We start from the raw sequence: 24,344 nt of genomic DNA on the forward strand, positions 1-24,344 counted from the left end.
CCAGTATATTTTGGTAGTCATGGATTATGCGACCCGCTATCCTGAGGCTGTACCCTTAAGAAACACTGCATCTAAAACAATTGCACGTGAGTTGTTTTATATGTTTTCTAGGACTGGGATCCCCAAAGAAATCCTAACTGACCAAGGTACGCCATTTATGTCGAAAGTAATGAAGGAGTTATGCAAACTATTTAAAATCTCACACATCCGTACCTCTGTATACCACCCCCAGACGGACGGATTGGTGGAGAGATTTAATAAAACTTTGAAACATATGTTGAAGAAAGTGGTGGCAAAAGATGGTCGTGACTGGGATCATTTATTACCCTACCTCATGTTTGCTATTAGGGAGGTGCCCCAAGCGTCCACAGGGTTCTCACCATTCGAGTTGGTCTATGGTCGTCACCCTAGGGGTCTACTGGACATTGCAAAAGAGACATGGGAGAATGAGTCCACCCCATACAAGAGTGTTATTGAGCATGTAGCACAAATGCAGGACCGTATAGCCACTGTAATGCCCCTGGTAAGGGAACACCTCCAGAGGGCTCAAGAGGCCCAAAGTAGAATTTACAACCGGTCCGCAAGAATCAGGACATTCAACCCAGGCGATAGGGTCCTTATACTAGTCCCCACTGTTGAGAGTAAATTCTTGGCGAAGTGGCAAGGTCCCTATGAAATTGTTGAAAAGATCAGTGAGGTGAACTACAAGGTGCACCAACCAGGTAGAAGGAAGCCTTTCCAAGTTTATCACATAAACTTGATCAAGCCCTGGAAAGACAGGGAATCCTTGGTGGCGACAAATACTGTTAATAATTTGTCACAACCAATCCCTCCAGTCAAGGTAGGTGATACTCTATCAGTGTCACAGAAACAGGAGGCTCAGGAATTTTTACAGAAAAACAAAAACAAGTTCTCTGACCTCCCAGGGCGTACACACCTCATCCATCATCACATTGAAACTGAGCCTAGAAGCAGAGTAAACCTTAAGCCCTATAGGATACCGGAGGCACGTAGGGAAGCCGTATCTGCCGAGGTAAAACGTATGCTTGCTCTGGGGGTAATTGAGGTGTCACAGAGTGAATGGTCCAGCCCAATTGTGCTAATCCCAAAGCCCAATGGAACTTGGAGGTTCTGTAACGATTTCAGAAAGTTGAATGAGATCTCCAAGTTCGATGCGTATCCTATGCCCAGGGTAGATGAGTTGATTGAGAAGTTGGGTAACGCCAGGTACATAACCACCCTCGATCTCACAAAGGGCTACTGGCAGATTCCACTTTCTGGTGAGGCTAAAGAGAAAACTGCATTCTCCACCCCTGATGGGCTATTCCAGTATGTAGTGATGCCATTCGGGTTACATGGAGCGCCTGCAACTTTCCAGAGGTTGATGGACTTGATTCTGCGACCACATCGTGATTACTCAGCTGCCTACCTCGATGATGTGGTCATTTTTAGCCCTGATTGGGAAAGTCACCTCTGTAAGGTACAGGCCGTGTTGGATGCCATAAGTGATGCGGGGTTGACCATAAATGCCGAGAAGTGTGCTCTAGCCCTAGAAGAGGCCAAATATCTGGGCTACATTATTGGGAGAGGGTTGATTAAGCCACAGCTAAATAAAATTGAGGCAATACAGAGTTGGCCTAGACCCCTGACAAGGAAACAGGTTAGAGCTTTCCTGGGTATTACGGGGTATTACCGTAGATTTGTGCCGAACTTTGCCTCAGTTGCTGCTCCACTAACTGACTTGACAAAGGGCGGAAAGACAGCAATGGTCACGTGGACCCCAGAGGCCGAGAAGGCTTTCCAAAGCCTTAAGTCTGCCTTGTGCCAACCACCTGTCTTAGTTACCCCCGATTTCAGGCGAGAATTTCTGGTCCAGACAGATGCCTCTAACACAGGCTTAGGTGCAGTACTCTCACAAGTAGTGAATGGTGAGGAGCATCCAGTGACGTACTTGAGTAGAAAACTAACCCCGGCTGAGAAAAATTATGCCATTGTGGAGCGAGAATGTTTAGCAGTAAAGTGGGCCCTAGAATCTTTAAAGTATTACTTGCTAGGCAGGAAATTCAAGTTGGTGACAGACCATGCCCCCCTAACATGGATGAAGTTAAACAAGGTGAGAAATGCAAGAGTGACTAGATGGTTTCTCTCCCTACAAAACTTTAATTTCACTGTGGAACACAGGCCAGGGAAATTACAGGCAAATGCTGACGCATTGTCAAGGGTAAGTTGTCTGTGGGGACAAAAGGCTCAGCCCTCCGGTCTGAAAAAGAGGGGGGGGGATATGTAGACATGTCACTGGAGAAGTGATCGAGGGGGTGTACATCTCACCTAGGTTGCTACACAGTGTGAGATGGTAAATCCAGGATGGATCAGTTTCTCAGCAGCGATATGCTGCTGAGTTGTTATTTAATTTTGCCGGGCCTGGGTTTATATGGAATGGCAGGTAGGTTTGGTAGAGGGACCTGTCATTCCACACCCCCCGATCCAGTTCTGGGTTTTGGATCAGGTGAGCTTTGATCCTAATTAGCCTGGGAAGGTAAAGGCTCTGCTGGGCCTGCAGGTGATTGCTCTCAGCCAGGGAAACGAACAGTCTGTGTGTTTGAGGAAGCTGCAAGCACAGCCACTGCTGGAGCTCAAATCCACCCTGCGATATCCAGGCGAAAGACGCTGTGTTTATAAGTGTCAGATAGGTGAGAAGAACCTGTTTAGTAAGCGCCCAGCCGGGCTAGGTTGTTTGTTTTGTTATTAATTTGTTCCTGTTATACACAAGAAGCACGGTGTTGCTGTATATTTTGTTTGTTGGACTGTTTGTACCACGAATAAACGCCAAGATCTGCTTTATAAATTCCAAGTCTGCTGTGAACTGTGTCCAAACACACCCTACCCCGGGAAGATCCCTTACAGCGGCTTTAGAGATACACTTTACGCTTGTATTCATTTACATTATATGTGCTCTCCTATGTATAGCCTTGTAGTATATAATCCTATCTGTTCTTTTAAATGCATCCAGTCTCATTCTTATGCCAGTCAACAGAATGCAATCAAGTTTACAAGCCGTTTAAAAGGTGAGTAGCGATAAAAAAAAAAGTAAATAAGAGGATTGACAATGCTATCTTTTTTTAATGCTGGTTGCCCGGTTTTTATGTTGTCCTTTCATTTCAATGCCTTCTGTGTCACTAATGCTCTGTGCAGAGGGAATATATTGTGCTAATTCTAATGTTTTTGGCTTATTGTTTCCTAATTATTATATGGTTTGTGTTGTCAGGATTCCACTGGAATAGACCTCTCCCGTTATTTAAAAGCCTTGTGCCCCAAAGATTTCCTTTAAATGGTGCCCCGGAGCCAAGCTGTTACTACATCATCCCACAAGATGTCAGTGACACCAACGTATCTAATATTTCATTGCATGGGTATGAGTCTGGAGACGGAGTGCACAAGTCAGGTGGGTATGACAGTCTGTGGTATGGAAAGAAGAATCCTGTAGCACCAGGAAATTTCAGTTGTTGCTACAAAGTTAGTGTTTTTTTTGCCATTTTTTTTTTCTTTAGCGTTGAATGAGGTAGGGAAAGTTAGAACCTCTGTCAGGTGTTTACTGCTATCCGGGGTTCCATCAGCTTTCGCCTTGCTACTGACAACAGGTTAGCAAACAGAAAGTGAGGGGAACTCCCCAATAGCAATGCGTGTATATATATATATATATATATATATATAGTGGGAAATGCTAGACCCCCTGTAAAGGTTTTTACTTGTCTATGTCCCTGTTGCAGATTTTCCCTCACATCCTGTCTGGTGAAACCGTTACCAGCAGGGAAAGGAATTAAAATGAAATCTTTGTTGAAACCCCCAACAGCAGTAAAACTTGACCTCCTTCCACACTTCCTCAAAAACTAGAGTTGTTAACTCGTACACTCACACTTTATCCTTCTAAGCTCCACTCAAAAAGCCCTGAGCAGGAAAGACATTGGTTGCTCAAAACAACCAATCAGATGCATGAATCCATTCTTAAAATTGCATTTAAAAGATGATAATGATAATCTGGTTGGATATTTGAACTACCCTTACTCCAGAATTGGCCGTTTATTCTGTGACATGTATTTCGATACTTTTGATGACATTGTACTTTTATTGTATTTATAGTGAACAAACTTTTTACAGCTTTGTACAGCGATGGAAAGATTTCCAGGTAAGAGACATTCAATACATTTCTAAGAACATGGAACAAGCACACTTGTTCTCTTGACAAAAATATATCCATTTACATTTTCTTGTTTAGTTCTGGAAGCCTGTGGGCCGGAGACTCACCCCTGGAAAGGGATACTGCAAGCTCTGTGCTGGCAGGGGCAGTTGTAAGGCATGATCTATCTCCCCTATCTGTGGGAATAAGCGGATCTGCTCCACCTCTACCACCCAATGATATGGAAGTTCTGAGCAACCTGTATGGATCTGGTAAGAAAACTATTACTACAAGTCAAAACACAGTAGATCCTTCCTAAAGCTGAACTCCGGGAAGATTTAAAAGACACAAATTAATGCAGATCTGCGTTTATTAATACAACTTTACCAATTGAGTCCCAAGCCCTATTGTAAACAGCAAAGGGACAGTGACTAATTGTGTCCAGTGCCACTTTAAAATGGCACCTGGACACCACATAACCACCTCTTTAAAATGGCACCTGGACATAGCATCACCCCACTTCCTGTCAGTACACAGGCTCCAGGGGGGACCTGGATCAGGTCAGTGGGGACATGAAAAAGTGTAAGAATATATTTATATGTATTGAACATTTTTCTAGGTAAATAAATTCCAAAGGTGCCATCGACATGAAATTTTTGCCACATGTTGGTAACAACCCATACATACAAAGAAACCAAAACGAATAAATTCAGAAATTAAGTTATGTGTAATAAAATGAAATTACACAGGGAAAACTTATTGAACACACTAACTGAAATGTATTTAATACTTTGTAAAAAAAAAATCCTTTGGGTGGCACAGTGGTATAGTGGTTAGCACTCTCACCTAGCAGTAAGAAGGGTTGCTGGTTCAAATCCCAACCATGACACTACCTGCCTGGAGTTTGCATGTTCTCCCTGTGCCTGCATAGGTTTCCTCCGGGTACTCCGGTTTCCTCCCACACTCCAAAGACATGCAGGTAGGTTAATTGGCTTCTGTACAAAATTGGCCCTAGTATATGAATGGGAACCTTGGATTGTGGGCTCCTTGAGGGTAGGGACTGATGTGAGTGTGCAATGTTCAGGGATTTTGGCCCGTTCTTCCACACAGTCTTGAAGGTTCCATGGGCCTCTTCTATGAACTCTGATCTTTAGTTCTTTCGATAGATTTTCTATTGGATTCAAGTCAGGTGATTGAGGGTTTCCTTGGCTTTGTGTTTGGGATCATTGTCTTCTTAATCATCCTGGCAGATGGCAGCGGATTTTTATCAAGAACGTCTTGGTACATTTTTTCCATTCATCCTTCCTTCAAAGATATGAAGTTTGCCAGTACAGTATGCTAAAAAAGCAACCCCACACCATCAGTGCTGTATTTGGGTTTTGTGCTGCCATAGGCCTGAGTAAACTCATGAACAGTGGCGGCCCGTCCATAGGGGGCGCCCGGGCGCCGCCCCCCCCTCCAGGCAGTCAAAAAAAAATAAAAAAAAAAATGAAAAAAAAAATATTTTTTTTTTTGGAAATGGCCCTTTAAAAAAAAAAAATGAAAAAAAGTCCTTAATTGCACTGTGTACGAGCGCCGGATACAGTGCAGCGCTGGACACAGTGCACTATGTGAAGACGCCACGTCAACGCAATCACAAGATTGCAGACGCGGCGCTTCATTTGCGGGGTTTTAACCCGCCTTGTGGCGCAAGTACAAATGCCGATCTGCATCCTCCCGGCGCCCATAGGTTTACAATGCTATGGGTTTGAGTGACAGACTAGTTAGCCGTCACTTCCGGTCTTCCCCTGTCGGATCAGTGCGCCGAGCGGAGGAGCGGAGGAGCAGAGGAATGTGAACTGCTGATGGCCTGCTGCACTATGAAACAACAAGGTAGCATTGCTGGAAATCCACAGGAGGGGGGCAGAGCTACAGGATGGATGGAGGGGGAGGCTTTACACGGGCAGCACTGACGATCAGCACTTCTATTATCTCCACTCAGTAGTTTTGCTGTGTCTCGGTTTGGCAGTCAGACCTGAATCTCTCCAAAAGCCTGTCTACTGCAGACAGTGACATCTAGTAACACTCCTTCCAGTGTTTTACCCCCCCCCCCCCCAACACCCCAGGATAACATTACCTTTAGCAAAAGTTCCCCACTGCTTCACTAAAATATACTCATCAAACCCTGACAGAGTGACAGTGTATTGCATCTGGATGTGAATGCCTAGGTCCCGCTGCTATGTCTGCATGGTTGTGGTTGCTGTTCAGCTTTACCTCCTGTAGCTGTGGTTTCAATAGAAGCCTTTTTAGTAGTTGCCAAATATTCTCCGCATCGTGCTTGCATTCTGTGTATCATCTGATGACTTCTGTCCCTTTAGTATGTAGTAGTAAATCTTTATCGATATGTAATATTGAAGATTTGCTCACTGCCTTTGATTTTTTTGTGAGCTTTAAGCCAATTTCTCCTGCCTTTAAACCTAAAGAACAATTTGTATGCCAGTTCAAAATGTTTAGCCTTTTAATGTAGTCTATACCAGTGGAGGCTCTTGTGAAACACACAGCCCATATGAAGCCTCCCCCCACCCACCCATCCCTCTGTCCCTGATTCATCCCAACCACCATCTCTCTGTCCCTGATCCCTGATCCATCCCACCCACCATCCCTCTGTCCCTGATTCATCCCACCCACCAGCTCTCTGTCCCTGATCCCTGATCCATCCCACCCACCCACCATCCCTCTGTCCCTGATTCATCCCACCCACCAGCTCTCTGTCCCTGATCCCTGATCCATCCCACCCACCATCCCTCTGTCCCTGATTCATCCCACCCACCAGCTCTCTGTCCCTGATCCATCCCACCGTCCTTCTGTCCCTGATCCGTCCCACCGTCCTTCTTCTCTCCCTGATCCATCCCACCCACCATCTCTCTGTCCCTGATCCATCCCACCGTCCTTCTGTCCCTGATCCGTCCCACCGTCCTTCTTCTCTCCCTGATCCATCCCACCCACCATCTCTCTGTCCCTGATCCATCCCACCGTCCTTCTGTCCCTGATCCATCCCACCTACCATCTCTCTGTCCCTGGTCCATCCCACCCACCATCTCTCTGTCCCTGATCCATCCCACCGTCCTTCTGTCCCTGATCCATCACACCTACCATCTCTCTGTCCCTGGTCCATCCCACCCACCATCTCTCTGTCCCTGATCCACCCCTCTGTCCCTGATCCATCCCTCTGTCCCTGATCCATCCCTCTGTCCCTGATCCATCCCTCTGTCCCTGATCCCATCCCACCCACCACTGATCCAACTCCCCACCCCACCTCCATCCTTCTGTCTCTGATCATCACCATCCCTCTGATCCCACCACTAAAGGAAAACATGTAAGATATTGCATTATTGCAGTCACTAAATGTGATGACTGTATTTGTTTTATTTTATTAGGCTTTCTTGTACTTCATTGTCTGCGGTGACCTCTGCCTATTGCTGTTTCCCGAGCACCTTTTTTGTGTTTCCTGTTTTTTTTTCTCTGGTGAACGAGGAGTGTGGCTGGGCTGTCAGACATATTGATGTGTCATTAGAACCTGGTGTATAATGTAGAGCCTGGTATATGATGTACAGAGCCCTGTCTATAATGTAGAGCCTGGTATATGAAGTATAGGGCCCTGTGTATAATGTAGAGCCTTGTATATGATGTACTACAGGGGACGGAGTTGGTGGATTCTATAATGGGTGGGGCTTATGAGAAGTGGGATGGGTCAAAAGGGTGGGCGTGGTCTAGCGCCCCCCCATCTTAAAACTTCACCAGCCGCCACTGCTCATGAACCTTCTAAATTAAATATGACCCACCCCTTCCTTTCCAGACTATATTCTCCCAGTATTTCACAGGCTTGTCTAAATGTTGTGCAGCAATCTTTAAACGAGCTTCAACATGCTTTTTCTTCAGCAAAGTCTTGCGTGGTGAATGTGCATACAGGCCATGGCGGTTGAGTGCATTACTTATTGTTTTCTATGAAACAATTGTACCTGCTAATTCCAGGTCTTTCTGAAGCTCTCCACAAGTGGTCCTTGGTATTTGGACAACTCTTCTGATTCTTTTCACTCCTCTGTCAGAAATCTTGCGAGGAGCGCATTTATGTAAAACAAGATTGTCCAGAGTTTAGTCCATAATGAAATAAAGCAAACAATCCGTGTAAAAGTAACCACTAGCTTGTGTTCAGTTCTGCTGCACTTCTGTAACCAATGTCATCAGTATTTTTTGCAACAATTGGGTTGCAAATGTCTTGAGAGAGCTCTTTGCTTTTACCCATCATAAGATGTTTCTTGTGTGACACCTTGGTAACGAGACACCTTTTTATAGGCCATCAATTGAGACTGAAAGTGGTGTTGCCACTAAAAAATTGTTTAAAATTCTTAAAAAAACAAAAAAAAATTATTGGAAAATTTATTTATTTTTACTCACCTCTAAATACCTGTTGCTAGGGGGTCCCTCGTAGTCTGCCTTCTTCCTTGCCCGGGCTGGTGACATCACTTCCCCTCACGCTGCACAGTCATCTGGGACCTGTCACGTGTCCCAGATGACTGTGCAGCATATCATGGCGCCCTGCGCCACTCCCGCATGCGCAGTGGGTGCCCGGCTGTGAAGCCACAGCCGGGTGCCCACAGTAATAACGATGGCGCCGCAAGCGGAGCGGGGAATGAGGGGGGGCTTCGTTCCCCCGCATCGCTGGACCCTGGGACAGGTAAGTGTCCGATTATTAAAAGTCAGCAGCTGCAGTATTTGTAGCTGCTGACTTTTCATTTTTATGTTTTTAGGGGGCACCCCACTTGAACCAGCTAATATTAATCTGCACTGACAAAGGGCAGAATTGCTTTCTCATTACAAATAGATTTCAATTGGTGTTTTGACTTCCCATGCCTTTTTGCACCTCCCTTTCTTCATGTGTTCAATACTTTTTCCCTGTGTCATTCAATTGTATTACACATAACTTAATTTCTGAATTTATTTATTTTTTTATTTTTTTTGTATGGATTGCATGGATTTTTACCGACATGTGGGGAAAATTTCATGTAAATGGCACCTTTAGAAATATATTTACCTAGAAAAATGGTGACGTGTTCAATATTTATTTTATCCGCTGTATAAAGCTCTCCTAAATTAAAACACATACATGCACCCTGCCTGTAAAAGCATGCTTTGCTGTACAGGGTACCACATACAGTTACCGGTATACAATATGTTTGGCTATAGCAAACCTTTAAACTGTCTTTACTGAGAACTGTTGACAGCCAGAATATGAAAACAAGATTCATATACCCAATTTCTTTGCATTTTCTTAATTGCCACTAATATGATTGTCTCAGTAACAGCTCAAGGAAATTATGTGCGGTGGAGGCAGAAGGACACATCTTTAGCACCTTTGGACAGAGAAGATTGTGCAGGGAGCCGCAGACACAAGGATGGGACAGCGAGTATGAAAGGAGAAATCTCCTTTCCAGCTGTGACAAACTCCTCAGAAGCCAAGGCCATTGGAACAGATGAAGAAATATTTCTCCTTCCCACCACTGCCACAAAGATTCGGTAACTTTCTTCTTTTAATCATTTAATAAAGCAGAATCACATTATGGTTATACCAGTGGTGGCTGGTGATCACGTTTTTGGGGGTGGGGGGGGGCACAAAACCCTACAGGTCCTTACCTGCCGATCCTTAGCTGTCACGACTCCCAATACCCAATGCACACTGTATGTTATACACAGCTCACACACTATGCGCAGAGAAAATGTTTTCCAGCACACCATGGATCAACAAGGAAGCGTCCAAGAGCATTATTTAATGCATGATAAAGCAAAAGAGTAGTGCAACATTTCGAAGTCACGTAGGACCCCTTCGTCAGGCATCACATGCGTAACTCCAAAATTTTGCACTACACTTTTGATGGGATCATGCATTAATTAATTTGCTTGGAGGCTTCCTTGTTGATCCATGGTGTGCCGGCAAACATTTTCCTTTTGACTTCTGAACCAGTTCCCAGCTGGTTGTTGCTGCAGCACCCAATGCCTTGAGCTTTTTCAAGAACATGTGCAATGGCAATATGGAGCACTATAAACAGAGAGCGCACTATACACAGAGGTGGAGGGGATCCAGCAGCACTCACGTTAATTATATTAGCACCTGAGTCAGTGAGGATGAATTAGCACTGTAATGTGATTGAGTCATGTTTGGTAACTTCTTCACTGCTTGAATGCCTGTTTTGACACATTTTAAAACACAGCCTGTTGCTGTGAAATGCACCCATATTCTTCTTATCACAAGTCACTGGAGTCCCACACAGTAGCTGCCATGCCATGATTTACTGCATGTGCAGAAGAGACGTTCCATCGAAGCATTCTGCCTGGGGGGGGGGGAGAGCAGTAGCCTGACAGGCAGACTGCCAGTACTCTGATATCAGTTGATCACAAATTGGCTGATATCAGAACTACAAAAGTGCAATGCAGTGCATAGGTGGCCATTCTTAATGGAGCTTGTTCCTGGTCCGCACGCACAGTCCACTCCACACACAGCATAGTGAGTGATGCCTGGGAAACTGGAAGTGACACCGCAAAAAGCACCGCCCACCATCCTCCGGTCCCCGCCAAAGGGACAAATGAATGTAGAGTGGGGACTGTTCGGGGCACATCGCTTACTCCCTGAACCCTCCCTAAACACAGGTAAATCAGCTTCCCAGCTTGCAATCAGCTGATTGCAAAATGGGAAGCTTCCCATAGACCGCCGTGTGTCCAGCGCCTGGTCACTCTTAAAGTGACCACTTTTTTTCTTTTTAAATGGAGAATAGCTTGGGGGGCGGCCCCTATGGATGGGCCGCCACTGGATTATACAAAGAGGTTACAATTCTAGCATCCTGACCTGAAAAAGTATGAAGCTGAACAGCCTTTTAAAGATAGAGTCTAAGTTATTTAAAGGATAAATTCACCTTTAATAATGTTTTTTTTGCAGATAAAAAAATTGTGCATTTATTTATTTTTTTACTAAAGAGTCTGCAGAGCATTGCACCTGCCATCAGCAGATCGTGGGTGCAATCTCAGGCTCCTGCAGACTCTCAGCATAGCTGTCTGTTCGTACCTTTTATGGGCAGGCAGGCCAATAGACTGAGAGCACTCACCAGCGCCCTTGCAGCTCATTGAGAACTACAAGCTGCCAGCAGCAATGTCTGACAGTGCTTGTAGTCATGCATTCACAGGACAGTGAATGAATGATGCAGCCATATGGGGGTGGAGCCCCCAAACGGCCATCCTGTTTTCAAATTGTAACAGTGGGTACGGGGAGAAGATTCCCCGCCCGCTGTAATGGGGAGGGGGATAAAGGAAGAAAAGGCTCAAGATGCTGAAACATGTTACCTGTTCCACCCCTAAAATGGTTCAGGTGATGTAATTAGAAGTGATTAGGGACAGATGTCTGAGCCTGGACAGCGTCAGCTGCGTCCAGGCTTGGACATCCATTCATAACTGCAGCTAAACCAAACACACTATTACTTTTTTTTGAGCAGTGTTAGTTTAATAATAAATAATGTTACTGTACATAAACATTGCACGTTTTTCTCTGTAATTTGTCCCATTTAGAATGACACTAAAATTATGATTCTGGTACAAATCCTTGCAAAGTTATATCTTAAAAATAACAAAAAAAAGTTTAAATATTAATAGTTAATATAATAGAAACATAAAAATGGGCAGAAAAATAGAGAGAAGGAGACTAAGGAGTTAATTAGGGCTTATTAGAGTAAACTAAGGGTTAATAACTGGTTAAAAAGAGGAACATTATTTAAAAAAAAAATGACCATCATTTGAAGATCTAAGCTCATTAATCTGCAGATCAAAAGGATGAACAGAAAGATACAAATGTAACACTATGTTATGTTGTATTTATGCATAAGGCTGCATTCACACCTGTCGCTTTTACCACGATTTTACAGCGTTTTTTTCCACAATTTGTACAGGCTAAAACGTCACAAATGTAAAAAACAGAAAAAACGCCTGTAATTTGCCTCAAAAGAAGATCATGTACTTTGAGCTTCAGGTCTTTTGCGTCAGGCGATAGAACGCTCAGATGTGAACAGGGGCCATTTAAATGAATGGGATTTTGCTTGTTGGGCGTTTTGGAAGTTTTGAAATGAGCATTTTATGAGCTGAAAACACTCAAGTGTGAATGCAGTCCAACTGGTCTTAGAAAGTTGTTTATAAACACTAATTTAGATTGCTTTTTTGACAGCTAGAGCTGCCAACCTCTTCTCTGAGTATACTGTAATGCCATCTATGATTTATCACAGTTGACAAATACGGTATACTGGGAGGGGGTGGGGGGGTCCCAGAAGCAGGGCAGAGAGACTGGACCCATGCCCTGCGTATAAAGATGACTTTTTTGGGAGTATGTAGCATGCCCAAAGTCTGCAACTAGTTAAATAGGCTGAATGGCAGCTATTAATCGAGTGCCCTAGTCATTCCAGCCGCAAGAATCTGCTAATGTAACCTGCCATATGAATATGGTCTTAGTGATGGCTTATTTTAGGTTATTATTTTTGATGTCCACACTTTAACTGCTTACTTTTTATTCGTGTAACTGTATTAAAGCTCAAGTTTGAGCTGTTCATATTTTGCCTACCTACATACTGTACCTACTGCTTATATTTTGCTTTCCTACATACCTAATGTTAGACCCAGTGACATAATCACTAGGTTTCTGCAATTCTCTACGGCAGCCTTTTTCAACCAGGGTGCCTTGGCAAAAAGCCAAAAAATTGCCCAAAATTTTTTATTCAAGCCTGCCTTTTAGTTACACAAAGCCACAGGTTTTTATTGTGCAGCATTACGACCTTCTAGCTGCTGGCATCCTAACAACCAATGACATCATCAGTTGATAAGGAGGATGTCAGTTGTCTGTACAGCATCCTTATTTAGTTCTCCCCTGCCACTCTCCATCAGCGCTGAGGTCACATTAGCAGACTGATGTAGAGAAGTTGAGGGAGAAGAGAAACATTGGAATACTGGTCAGTACCAGTGTGCAAAAGTGCATTTGATTTGGAAGAATAAATTACCTTGAACGTTGGGTGTCCTACATGTGTAGAGGTTGATGTATTATGTATGACTATTAGAATAGCTTTTTACATTTTAGAATGGGGGTCCCTCAAAGCTGTCCATGATTTTAAAGGGTGCCTTGACTGAAAAAATGTTGAGAAACACTGCTCTAGCAATGCAAATCAGACCATGGTTGGTGGGAAATGCTAGAGGGAGGCTGTACATAGGGACAGTGGGGCTGGGTAGGAAATGGCTAGATAACTAGAAATTGTTAGATGATGCTGGAAGTCCCTTCCCTAAAAAAAAAAAAAAAAAAAAGCAATTGGCCGCAATACTATTTCCCCTTAAAGCGGTGTTGTACTCACATTTTCAACAACATCTTAAGCCAATCTCTTTCTGCCATAGATGTGCAATTGACTTTAAAAAAAATCAGATCGCCGTAATTACCTTTTAATTGCCATTCTAAAAGTAACTTCCGGGCTCTCCTCCCGTGGGAGTAGGCGTGGTTATCGCCTTTCCCCGGCTCCGCAAAGTCCCCTGGGAGCTTTCGCACATTCTTCCCATGAATCAGTGGGGAACGCCGTCCTGCCGAAATCTCGTGAGATTTCAGAACTGAATGACGGCTGAATGACGCCACTGATATGACTGAGCATGCGCGGGATCGAGCGGTGAATGCTAGGAACACAGCATTCACCGCATCCCGGAACTAAGTGCTTGTGGGCTTTAAATGCCTACAAGCAAAATGGAAACGGCCGGGAGGAATTTTTAAAAGTTAAACACGCGGACGAAATCGGCAAGCCAGGGGAAAAAAAACAGCAACAAGTGAGTGCTAGACTAATAGTATAATCAGATATCAATGACACCAAAAAAAAAAAAACGATAGGTCAGCGGAATCCCGCTTTAAGAGCTGTCCCATGCAATAATTGCTTTCTACCACTAGATTTCCACTTTTACATTGTATCTTCATGTCTCCTGCAGGCACATTCGGAATACATTACCAAAAATGGCAACTCGCTCTCAAAAATCAAAGTCTTCCAGCAGCACCAGTGTTACACCTATCAGAAAGAGCAAAGGTCAATCTGCCAATGGGCTGCTACAAAAAAAGAAGCTGGGAAGACCGATATGCCCCTGGTCACGGGAAGACCAAGCTGACAGGCAGTATCCTATGCTCCCACTGAGCACCTGGAAAGATGTCCTGATTGGACTACAGCCAAGTGAAGGCAGGGCACCTGTAGGGAGTACTCCACTGCACTTCAGAAACCAACTTGTTGCTACTGCACCAAAGGAGGACATCTCAAAACACAGGACTAACAATTCTTGGAACATGTCCATGAAACCAGGACAGCGGGTCAGCCTGGCACCACTTCCAAAACAATCTCAAAATTCCCCCGTCTCTAAAGTGCTTGAATTCTAGTTAGCTCTTTTTGGGGTACCATCGCCATTGTTGTTGCAGAAGCTCCCACCCCCTTTTAGAGCTAATGATCAATTACAAATTTCCTACAGTGTTTATAACTTAATAGAAGCTCACCCTTAAAACATAATAATTCACATTTTCGTACACAGATATGCAATTTGTCACCACTGATTTTACCTAATGCCAAAAACACATAGCATTATTTAGTCTCAGCTTGTAAATGTTAGTCTGAGAAGCATCCTTTTCATGAGGCGGAAAGGAAGCTTCAGTGGGCATACAGCAGGCACTAAGACCAGTTTCACAACTGTGCATTTTGGTAACACGTAATAAACCACATGCATATTTGCCATAATGCACATCCTCTATGCACCACAATGGAGTTTGTTTTATCCCACCACAATATATCGTAGTGTGTCTAGAAAAAAAGGTGCAGGTCTGTTAAAAGGTCATTGTGGTGCCTTACAGAAACACATGACATAATACAGTGCAGAAACACACCACAGAAATCTGGTTCCTGCCTTAAAGGAAAACTACCTTTGGTACAAGTTGACTTTGAAGGCATGTGCCCCCCATCTTCCCCAATGGTCAGGTCACCTGGAGAAATACCTTGCTCCTTTTGCCAGTGATCTTCACTGTGAAACTCTGCCTGAAGCCACACAGCTCATTTCAAAAAACATCCCCACAAGGTCCACTCCATCATGTGCATGCCTACTGAAGATTTCATTCATTTTTATGGTGAGCCATATTCATGGCAGCCTTCAGCCATCCAGCAGAGTACAGTTTACCCATAGGAATGAATGAGGCCACACTGTGCAAGTGAAGAGGGCTTAGCGGAGATGCTTTCTGAAGCAAGGCTGTGTGGCTCCAGGCAGGACCACACAGTGAAGATCACTGGATCAAGGATGAAGGCAAGCATAGAACCATGTCAGCTGCACCCATTAATGGACAACTTGTACCAATAATACAGCTGTCCGTAAAGTACTGTCCTTAACTGTTTCCTAAAATGGTTACATTCAAGGCATGCCCTGAATGATAGTCACAGTTGCTTGTGCTCTGAACCAAAACTGTGAAGCCATCAGATGCCCAGTGTCAAAACTGGTCACATGTGCACTATAGCAACTGCAGATCAAACAGGGGCTAAAATTGCAGCTTTTTTGGCTGTAAAGGATAGGAGGATTCAGTTCTATTTCACATGTTTGTAGACCTCAGCCTGGTAATCTTTCTAAATGCTTGATGTCTGTCAAGATTCACATACCTTAATAACTAATGTGATTTCATAGTCAGTACTGTGTCACAAGTGTTTTTTTGATGACATAGTTAGTATTAAAGGGGTTGTAAACCCTATTTTTTTTAATAACATACATGTCATACTTACCTCCACTGTGCAGTTCATTTTGCACAGAGTGGCCCCGATCCTCAACTTCTAGGGTCCCCAGGTGGCGATGTTAGCTCCTCCCCGCATTGAGTGCCCACGTTGGAGAAGGCTTTCCTAAGGTGGACACGTTCCCGAGTCCTGCTTCTGTGTACTTATTGGACTTGATTGACAGCAGCAGGAGCCAATGGCTGTGCTGCTATCAATCTATCCAATCAAGAACCGAGACAACGGGCAGAGGAAGAGAGCATCTCCGCCTAGGGAAAGAACGGGCTCCGCCTAGGGAACGGACAGGTGGTTGGGGGGCTGCTCAGTGTCAGAAGTTTTTTCACCTTAATGCATAGGACACATTAAAGTGAAAAAAATACGACACTTTACAACCCCTTTAAGATGCCATTTTGGCACTGAAAAGTTATATCAATTATCCCATTCTGTTTTGTTATCGTCAGTATTAAAGACTAATGGAACATTCCTTTTGAATCTAATAAATATATCTGAGTTGCATCAATACAAAAAGTGTGCAAATTCTTACAGTTTGTTTTCTTTAGAAGCCAGCCACAGCCAGAGTAGTAAAGTCTGTCTCCTTTCCAGCATGGTGCAGAGAAGGACCCTTGGTCTGTGTTGAAGTTGTGGTCTCTCTGCAGAGGTTGCAATCTGTGAATCCTGCTGTCATATGTCGCTGATACATGCATATTTCTGTGGTACTTCTGAATGATGTGAATAATTGAATTAATGCAGCCGTGAACTTGGATTTATTAATAAAAATGTACGCTAAAGAAAGTAAACTCGAGCCAAAACAAATTTGAATAAATATCCCTGTGATCATAAAAATAAAAGGCAGCATTTGCAAAAATATTCACCTTCAGTCTGGAGCCGTTTCGTGCAATAATTCCTTTCACCACTAGATGTCCTCTGTTTTCTAGGTGAAATTACAGCCGGCATCATTCAACCCACCCTCTGTGCAGATTATGTCGCATACACATGACCGGACTTTTCAAAGGACTAGGTCCGACAGTCTTCCCGACAGACTTTCGGCAGAGGTCCGACAGACTTTCTGAACAAAACAGACTTCGCCACACACAACCGGACTAAGTCCATTCGAAAGTCTGTTAGTTTTGAACATGATGACGTAAACGGCACTAAATAAGGAAGTTCAGTAGCCAATAGCTGCCCTTGCGTCATATTTGGTCCGTCGGACTAGCACACAGACGAACGGTTTTCCCGATTTTTAGTCCGTCAGATAGATTTGAAACAGGTTTTATTTCTAGGTCCACTGGACTTTTGGGGAAAAAAAAGTCCGCTGGAGCCCACACAATCGAATTGTCCGACGGATTCCGGTCCGCCGGACCAAGTCTGCCCGAAAGTCCGATCGTGTGTACACGGCATTAGGCTGATGATATCAAACAACCTGCACTCAGAGAATTACTGCACTGTGCAGCACTTTATGAATACCATTCAGTGCCCAGCAGTAAATATAGCTACCAGCATATGTGAAAGGCATCAGGTAGAGAGTGTGTTTTTTTTTTTACTGGCTGATAACACATTTTGAGAGGGTGTCATACAGACACCCTATATATTTTCCTATATCGTCCATATCTCAGAGCACTTCCTACCCTGTCCTATAATCTATTATACAACAAACATTTAGTTGCAGTAGAATATTGAATTTGGCTGATTGTCCCACTGAGACAAACACAAATGGACATCAGCAAAATGTAGAGAGAACATAGTGTATCCTACTCATCATTTTTATTTGGGGCTTTAGATAGCCACATGAATATGGGCTTTGGATCTAAAAGAAAACATGTCATTAAATAAGGCTACCGATGTTAATCCCTGGTTGTCAAGCTGATCATTTGGCTTTGGCATGGCCTGAGCCTTTGAACTGGTACAACAAGTACTCCCGGGTATAGAAGAACATGTGTGTGGCGCAATCTCCAACTGGGAGCCATGAGGTCTTCCCATACCCTCATTATATGGGCTGTGCTCACCTGAGCACACACCCTGCTGGTCATCTACAAAATCTGGACACAGGGTTGGAGATCCCGTCCCACCCAAGACACTATGGAATATACAAACTACAGAGCCCCATGATGGAATACCAAACCCTGGCAAAAGCTGCGAAAGCAGTTTTCCCCAGTCCACATCTATGCTCTGCAGTCTTGCACCAAGCAAATGTGCACACCCTGGGGGTGATTTACTAAGAAGAAAGCACTGCACCAGTTCATGCATTTGTTGGTGCGCCAGAAAAGTCAATTAATTGAACGTGTGAACCAGCGCACATTGAAGCGCAAATAGTGATAATAAATACCCGCATATGTAAAAGTTAATGTGGTTTTCTCATTGATAATAGCGCACGCCCAATACAACTGGGTAATTTCATCTCATTTGATGTGTCTTGTTAGGCAATTAGTAGGTGTTCTTAGTTAATTAACCCTTTTGATGCTAATCTCATTCCTATCACTTCTAATATATCTTTGAAATGTGTTTTCTTTCTTTTTTTACCCAAATCTTTCAACACATCACAAAGAAAAGAGAAGAGTTTCTAAACCCAATAAATTAATATTTTCAGATCTAGATCTTTAAAGGTGACCGTACACTGCAATCAGATGTTAAATTAGATTTACTGGAAGAGCGTGTTTGATTTCCTATAATTTGAATTCATTGTTCAAGTGCATCTTCCTATTACCTATTTTGCCTAAATATCGAGTTGTACAGAGATTATCCAATCATAGTGAATGACCATCTTAAGTGCCAAATTTGGAATGTAGATGTGCCATGACCCACTTGTATTTTCCTAACGATATTTCGTGGGCAGGGCAGGACTTAGGGTGGTGGGGGCCCCTGGGCTTGAGTCACTTTCGGGCCCTACCTTCTATACATTACCGTATTTATCGGCGTATAACACGCGCCCCAAGTTTAGGAGGGAATTTTAAGGAAAAAACTTTTAGGAGGGAAGTTTAAGGAAAAAACTTACATTTAAATGCCCATTAATGCAGCCTTGCCCATCCATCTGCAGCCTTGTCAGTGTCATTTGCAACCTTGTCATTGCAGTCTTGAAGTTTAAAAATGGCGCCGCCGAGATACAGAGTCCTGTGTATCTCGTCGGCTCTCGGGTCCTCTCGGCGGCTCTCAGATCCTCTGGGCGGCTCTCGAGTCCTCTCGCAGTCCTGAGAGTAGCCGAGTGTACTCGGCTCGGCTCACAGTCACGCCCAGTCTCTGTATTATGTCCATCATAGGGCGTGACTGGGCATGACTTTGAGCGGAGCGGAGCCGAGTACACTCGGCTATGTATCTCAGCGGGGCCCCCTATTGGGCCGGGCCCATGGGCTTGAGCCCAGTCAAGCCCAATGGTAAGTCCAGCCCTGTTCGTGGGCATTATAGAAGGCATATGAAAAACCACGTTTTTTCAAGACATGCTAGAGTGATCAGGAATCTTCAAACTACGGCTCTCCAGCTGTTGCAGAACTACACATCCCATGAGGCATTGTAAAACTCTGACATGATAAAATCACCAGTGCTTCCCCTCAGATTTACAGCGAGTCCACTTGTATTGCAGAGTGTATTTTCCTTTAATAAACCCCAAAATACCTAATAATTTGGGGTGTACACAACGAAGTGCTAGAGTGCAATTTGCCTAATGGTGACACTAGTTAGATTGACCTGTGTGTCCACAAAGAAAGACATTGGTAGGGTTTTATCCTCACTTCCTGTTTGGCTATGTGACAGGAAGTGAAGCCAATTTTCAGAAAAGGGACACAAAGCCCAACCTAAAAAAGACCAGCAGGGGTTCTAACACTCACTTGGTTTCCCTCAAATGCCCACAATTAGAATAGGAATGTCTTGAGCTAGATTTTAGCTCGGTGCTCTAAATCGGTGCTTCTCAACTCTGTCCTCAAGTACCCCCAACAGGCCATGTTTGCAGGGTTTCCTTCATCTTGCACAGGTACTTTAAACCAAAACATGTCCTGTCGGGGGTACTTGAGGACTGAAGCTGAGAACCACTGTGCTAAAATGGAAAATCTAATACCTCTCTGTAATTTTCCTTTCCTGGTGCCTATCCATGGCAGCATATCCACAATCCATGCATATGCTATCATGAAGGCACCAGGAAAGTAGCATTTAGACAAATCACACCTTTTTTTGTTCTGCCATGCCAATCAGCCTAGTTAAGCTGCAGCTGGGAAATCTGTTGCATGAAAATTGTTTGGGGGAGTGTAAAATGCATTACTTGGATTGAGCATGCATCTGCAAAACGAAATTATTAACAAAACACATAAAAATTTGCTACAAATTTTATTGGTCAACAAATCAGGACTTGGGAAGAGGACACCAGCTACGGCAAAATGGCCACTGGCCATGCTACATGAGTCTACCACAGATGCAGGAGAAACCTGTAGCCTCCTAAGATGAGCATGAGAGAGACAATCTGCCTCCCCCCGTAAGCACAGCACCTAGGTGGTGCACACCCCCAGCCCACCAGTATTCAACCCCATTCCCCATTACCCACCACAGTCGCACTACCTCATATGGAGATGGGGGTTCCAAGGGACCTCCAGGGCTAGAAAAAGAGGGTGCAGGGATAGAGGGGACCCACAAGACTGATTAACCCAGGGAGGGGGCCACGTCTGCCACAAAAAAAACCCTAAGGGGAGAGGGGGACCTTTACTCACTATACCAGGACCAAGCGGGCATCACTCCAGACAAAACCTCCATGCCACCGAAGTGAGGGGCTGTCGGCCATGAGGGACGCTGCAATTCGAGCCGAGACCTGGTCGTATGCGAGAAGTTTAACTCGCAGGGCCAGCCCCCATCCAGTGGGCTATGTCGCAGCCAACTTAGCGCGTAGCTGCGGTCTGCACGTGCTCGCTGGCCAGACTGGGGTGACCACTGGATCGAATGTCCAGCCCGTCGCCCACCCCGGCAGTTGATTGTAGATCCCACCGGAAAAATCCAGGGAAAATTTATAAATAAATAAATAAAATTGCCAGGACAAGAGATCCCAACAGGGAACTAGGTCTTTACTCTTGACAGAAAAAAACTTTAGCAGAGAGGATGGTGTATATCACCTAGGACTACCCATGGGCGTAGCCAAGTCTTTTTGTCTGCCTAGTGTCCTACTCCTGTAGGGGGTGATATAACCCTATGGTTCTGAATAAGGAAGGCTGTGTCTGTCAATGAACGAAAGAGAAATATCAAGTTTGAAGTTGCGCCCGTTCAACCCATGCAATTGCATGTACGTTGCTTAACATTTACTAAGATTTTGGCCACGCAGTGAGCACAAGAGACACTTATGCATGCGCACTGCTTACACTGAACTCACTCAGTTCTAAACGTACTTGCAGACACAGCAGGCTTTCTCTGAAAAAGTTACTTTCTCATTGTATTTTGGGCATATTTGTTACTTAGGCAGTTGTTACTAAACTTCCTCACATCACCCCATCTTCTGTTAATATTGAATTGAAGATGCCAAGCGCCATGTCCATAGTGGCGCACAGATTGCATCCTCCCGTACACTGAGATCACTATAGTAAATGGGGGGTTTGCGCTCTGTTCCCGGCGCCCGTGCGTTGCCCCTCACCGTGTGCCTCTACCGATGGCGCACAGCTTTTGTAGATCAGCCCTCCTGTGTCCCCCAAACTACCAATTTTACAGTGACAGCATCTCCTGATGTCACACTATATACAGCTTATTGCATGGGCATTGAATACTGTAAATTAACCCAAGGGGTGGCATATTTGATAAGGCTCTTTATGGGATAAACATTGGAACCATTGGCATCAGTGAACACCCCTGTACATTCAACAAACTTGCAAATTCAACAGTAGCCACAAGGGACATGTCAAGGTACCATTATGCTTAGTGCACTGCAGGCTTGAGGAGCATCAGAACAGAGCTTTTTGAAGTAGTGGCCATTACCCATCCACCACCACACCATATAGAACTCCACTACTACCGTGGCATATGTGGCGTTATAAAATAGTAAAGCTCTGTTAATACGTACTTTCCAGGCGTGAACCGAAATGACTGTGCGTTTTTTCCACAAAATAATAATCAGCTCCCTAGAATAATAGAGCAGCAATGTGAGTGGGGGTTACTTTTTTGGGAGCTCCACCAATCCCAAGAGAAATATTTCTATAGAAATACGGATCATCACTTATAGACTGTGTTTTCAAATGTTTAGATTTTTTGAGGACTTGTTAATATTTTGGAAGATTTATTAATTCCCTTTTTTCTTGGGATTTTTTTGGTGTTTTTGGTTACACTATTGGTCACCATCTATATGTCTTTTTGGTATTTTTATTTATAATTTCATTTATATTTTATTCATATGCACATTGCACTTTACACAAAGTGTCGTATTTATTCATGTGTATGCACTTGTCCACGTTTTAGCTATTGATATCACCTATATTTTCCCCGGTGCACACGCACTTGCATACATGACATACAGTAGTTGTATGTGAACAGCGCCAACTTCCCTTTCTAGAGTTACATTAATTTTTCGAAATTCCACCGAGGTGGTGTTTTTAACTAGGGAGGCTGCAGTTAGTTTTCCTAAGTGCAGATACTTGCTTTTTTTATTATTTCTATAGATGGACGGACAAATATTGTCGTAACTGGTGAAACACATTGCTTAACCTTTGACCAATACAAGTGTATGGCTGTAGAATCCCAAAATATATGTATAAAATCTGCCCTGAAGGAGGCAAATTTTTTGTGTCTAATACGGTTTAACCACTTGCCGGCCGTATCACTTAGATATATGGCGGGAAAGGCGGCTCTGCTGCACCAGATCATGTACTAGGTACGTGATCCGGCAATTTCAGGTAGGGGGCAATTGGGTACAGTGACCTGGCTGTGGTGTGATTAAACACCACAGATGGTGATCAGCGGGTGCTGGCTAATGGATAGCTGCCGACACCTGCCGATCGTTCGGAAAACACACAGGACAGAACCGTGCTTATGTAAACAAGGCAGAGCCCTATCCTGTCAGTGGGGAAGTAATGGATTTTCTTTCCCTGCAAAGCAGAGAATAAAATCTGTTACGTCCCTTATTAAAAGCACCACACACTGTACACAAAAAACACTGGGCATGCACACAGTTAACCCCTAGATGTTTAACCCCTTCCCAGTCAATGCCATTAGTACAGTGACAGTGCATATTTGTAGCACTGATTACTGTAAAGCCCTGTACACACGGTCGGACATTCCAACGACAAAATCCGTCCGATTTTTTTCGGACGGATTTTGGCCCAAACTTGTCTAGCATACACACGGTCGCACAAAGTTGTCGGAAAATCCAATCATTCAGAACGAGGTGACGTCAAACGCGTACGACGGGACTTTAAAGAGGCCAGTAGCCAATAGCATTTGTTTCGTAATTTATTCTGAGCATGCGTGGCACTTTGTCCGTCGAAATTATCTACGCACGATCGGAATTTAAACGATCAGATTTTGTTGTCCGAAAATTTTAGATCCAGCTCTCAAACTTTGTGTGTCGGAAAATCCGACGGAAAAGGTCTGGTGGAGCCCACACACGATCGGATTTTCCAACAACACGATCCTATCACACATTTTCCATCGGAAAGTCCGACCTTGTGTACAGGGCATATTAGTGCCACTGGTTCCCACAATGTGTCAGTGTCCAATCATCAGCCGCAAAATTGCAGTCCTGCTATAAGTCACTGATCGCCGCCATTACTAGTATAAAAAAAAAATGAATTAAAATTCCATAAATCTATTCCATAGTTTGTAGAAGCTATATCATTTGCGTAAACCAATCAATATACACTTATTGAGAGTTTTTTTTTTTTTTACCAAAAATATGTAGCCGAATACAAATTGGCCTAAATTGATGAAGAAATATATATATTATTTTTATTTATTTTTTTAAGTTGTTGCCCTTTTTTTGTTTATTGCAAAAAACACAGTGGTGATCAAATACCATCAAAAGAAAGGGAAAAAAAAGGACATAAATTTCATTTGTTGCATGAATGCAATTGTCAGTTAAAGTAATGCAGTGCCATATCGCAAAAAATTGCCTGGTGATTACGTGGTTAAATTTGATGGAGGTCAAGGGGTTAAGCAGCGACTGAATGCGCAGTGACTCGCCACATATACATGTACAAAAGCTGCACTTTGTTTTAAAGCACACTTATCTTTAAAAGTATAACTGAAGCCAAAACTTTTTTTTTATTTAATTTTAAATAGTGTAGGGAAGGGTTAAAACTCGTCTCCTTTTGTTTTGTTCATTTTTTGGTCTGTCTGTGTGCCCTTAGGGAGATTTCAAAGTGTTATTATCTATCAATCTGTCTCTTGTGACTTGTTTACTCACATGT

The 24,344-nt window shown here is 43.7% G+C and overlaps 1 protein-coding gene across 3 annotated transcripts in view; it reads left to right on the plus strand.

The window, feature by feature from the left end:
- Positions 1–16,838, plus strand: part of AGBL3 (AGBL carboxypeptidase 3) — a 245,419-nt gene extending 228,581 nt beyond the window's left edge. For all 3 annotated transcript variants that reach the window (XM_077469175.1, XM_077469177.1, XM_077469176.1), the window contains 6 exons: positions 3,011–3,065; positions 3,266–3,442; positions 4,138–4,183; positions 4,274–4,446; positions 9,511–9,727; positions 14,195–16,838. In XM_077469175.1, coding sequence (XP_077325301.1) covers positions 3,011–3,065; positions 3,266–3,442; positions 4,138–4,183; positions 4,274–4,446; positions 9,511–9,727; positions 14,195–14,630 — 1,104 coding nt within the window. In that variant the 3' untranslated portion in view covers positions 14,631–16,838. The remainder of the gene's footprint in view (positions 1–3,010; positions 3,066–3,265; positions 3,443–4,137; positions 4,184–4,273; positions 4,447–9,510; positions 9,728–14,194) is intronic.
- The last annotated feature ends 7,506 nt before the right edge of the window (positions 16,839–24,344 follow it).

Source organism: Lithobates pipiens, unplaced genomic scaffold, assembly GCF_037356315.1.
Source record: "Lithobates pipiens isolate NorthernLeopardFrog02 unplaced genomic scaffold, aLitPip1_a1.2 Scaffold_8, whole genome shotgun sequence".
NCBI lineage: Eukaryota > Metazoa > Chordata > Amphibia > Anura > Ranidae > Lithobates > Lithobates pipiens.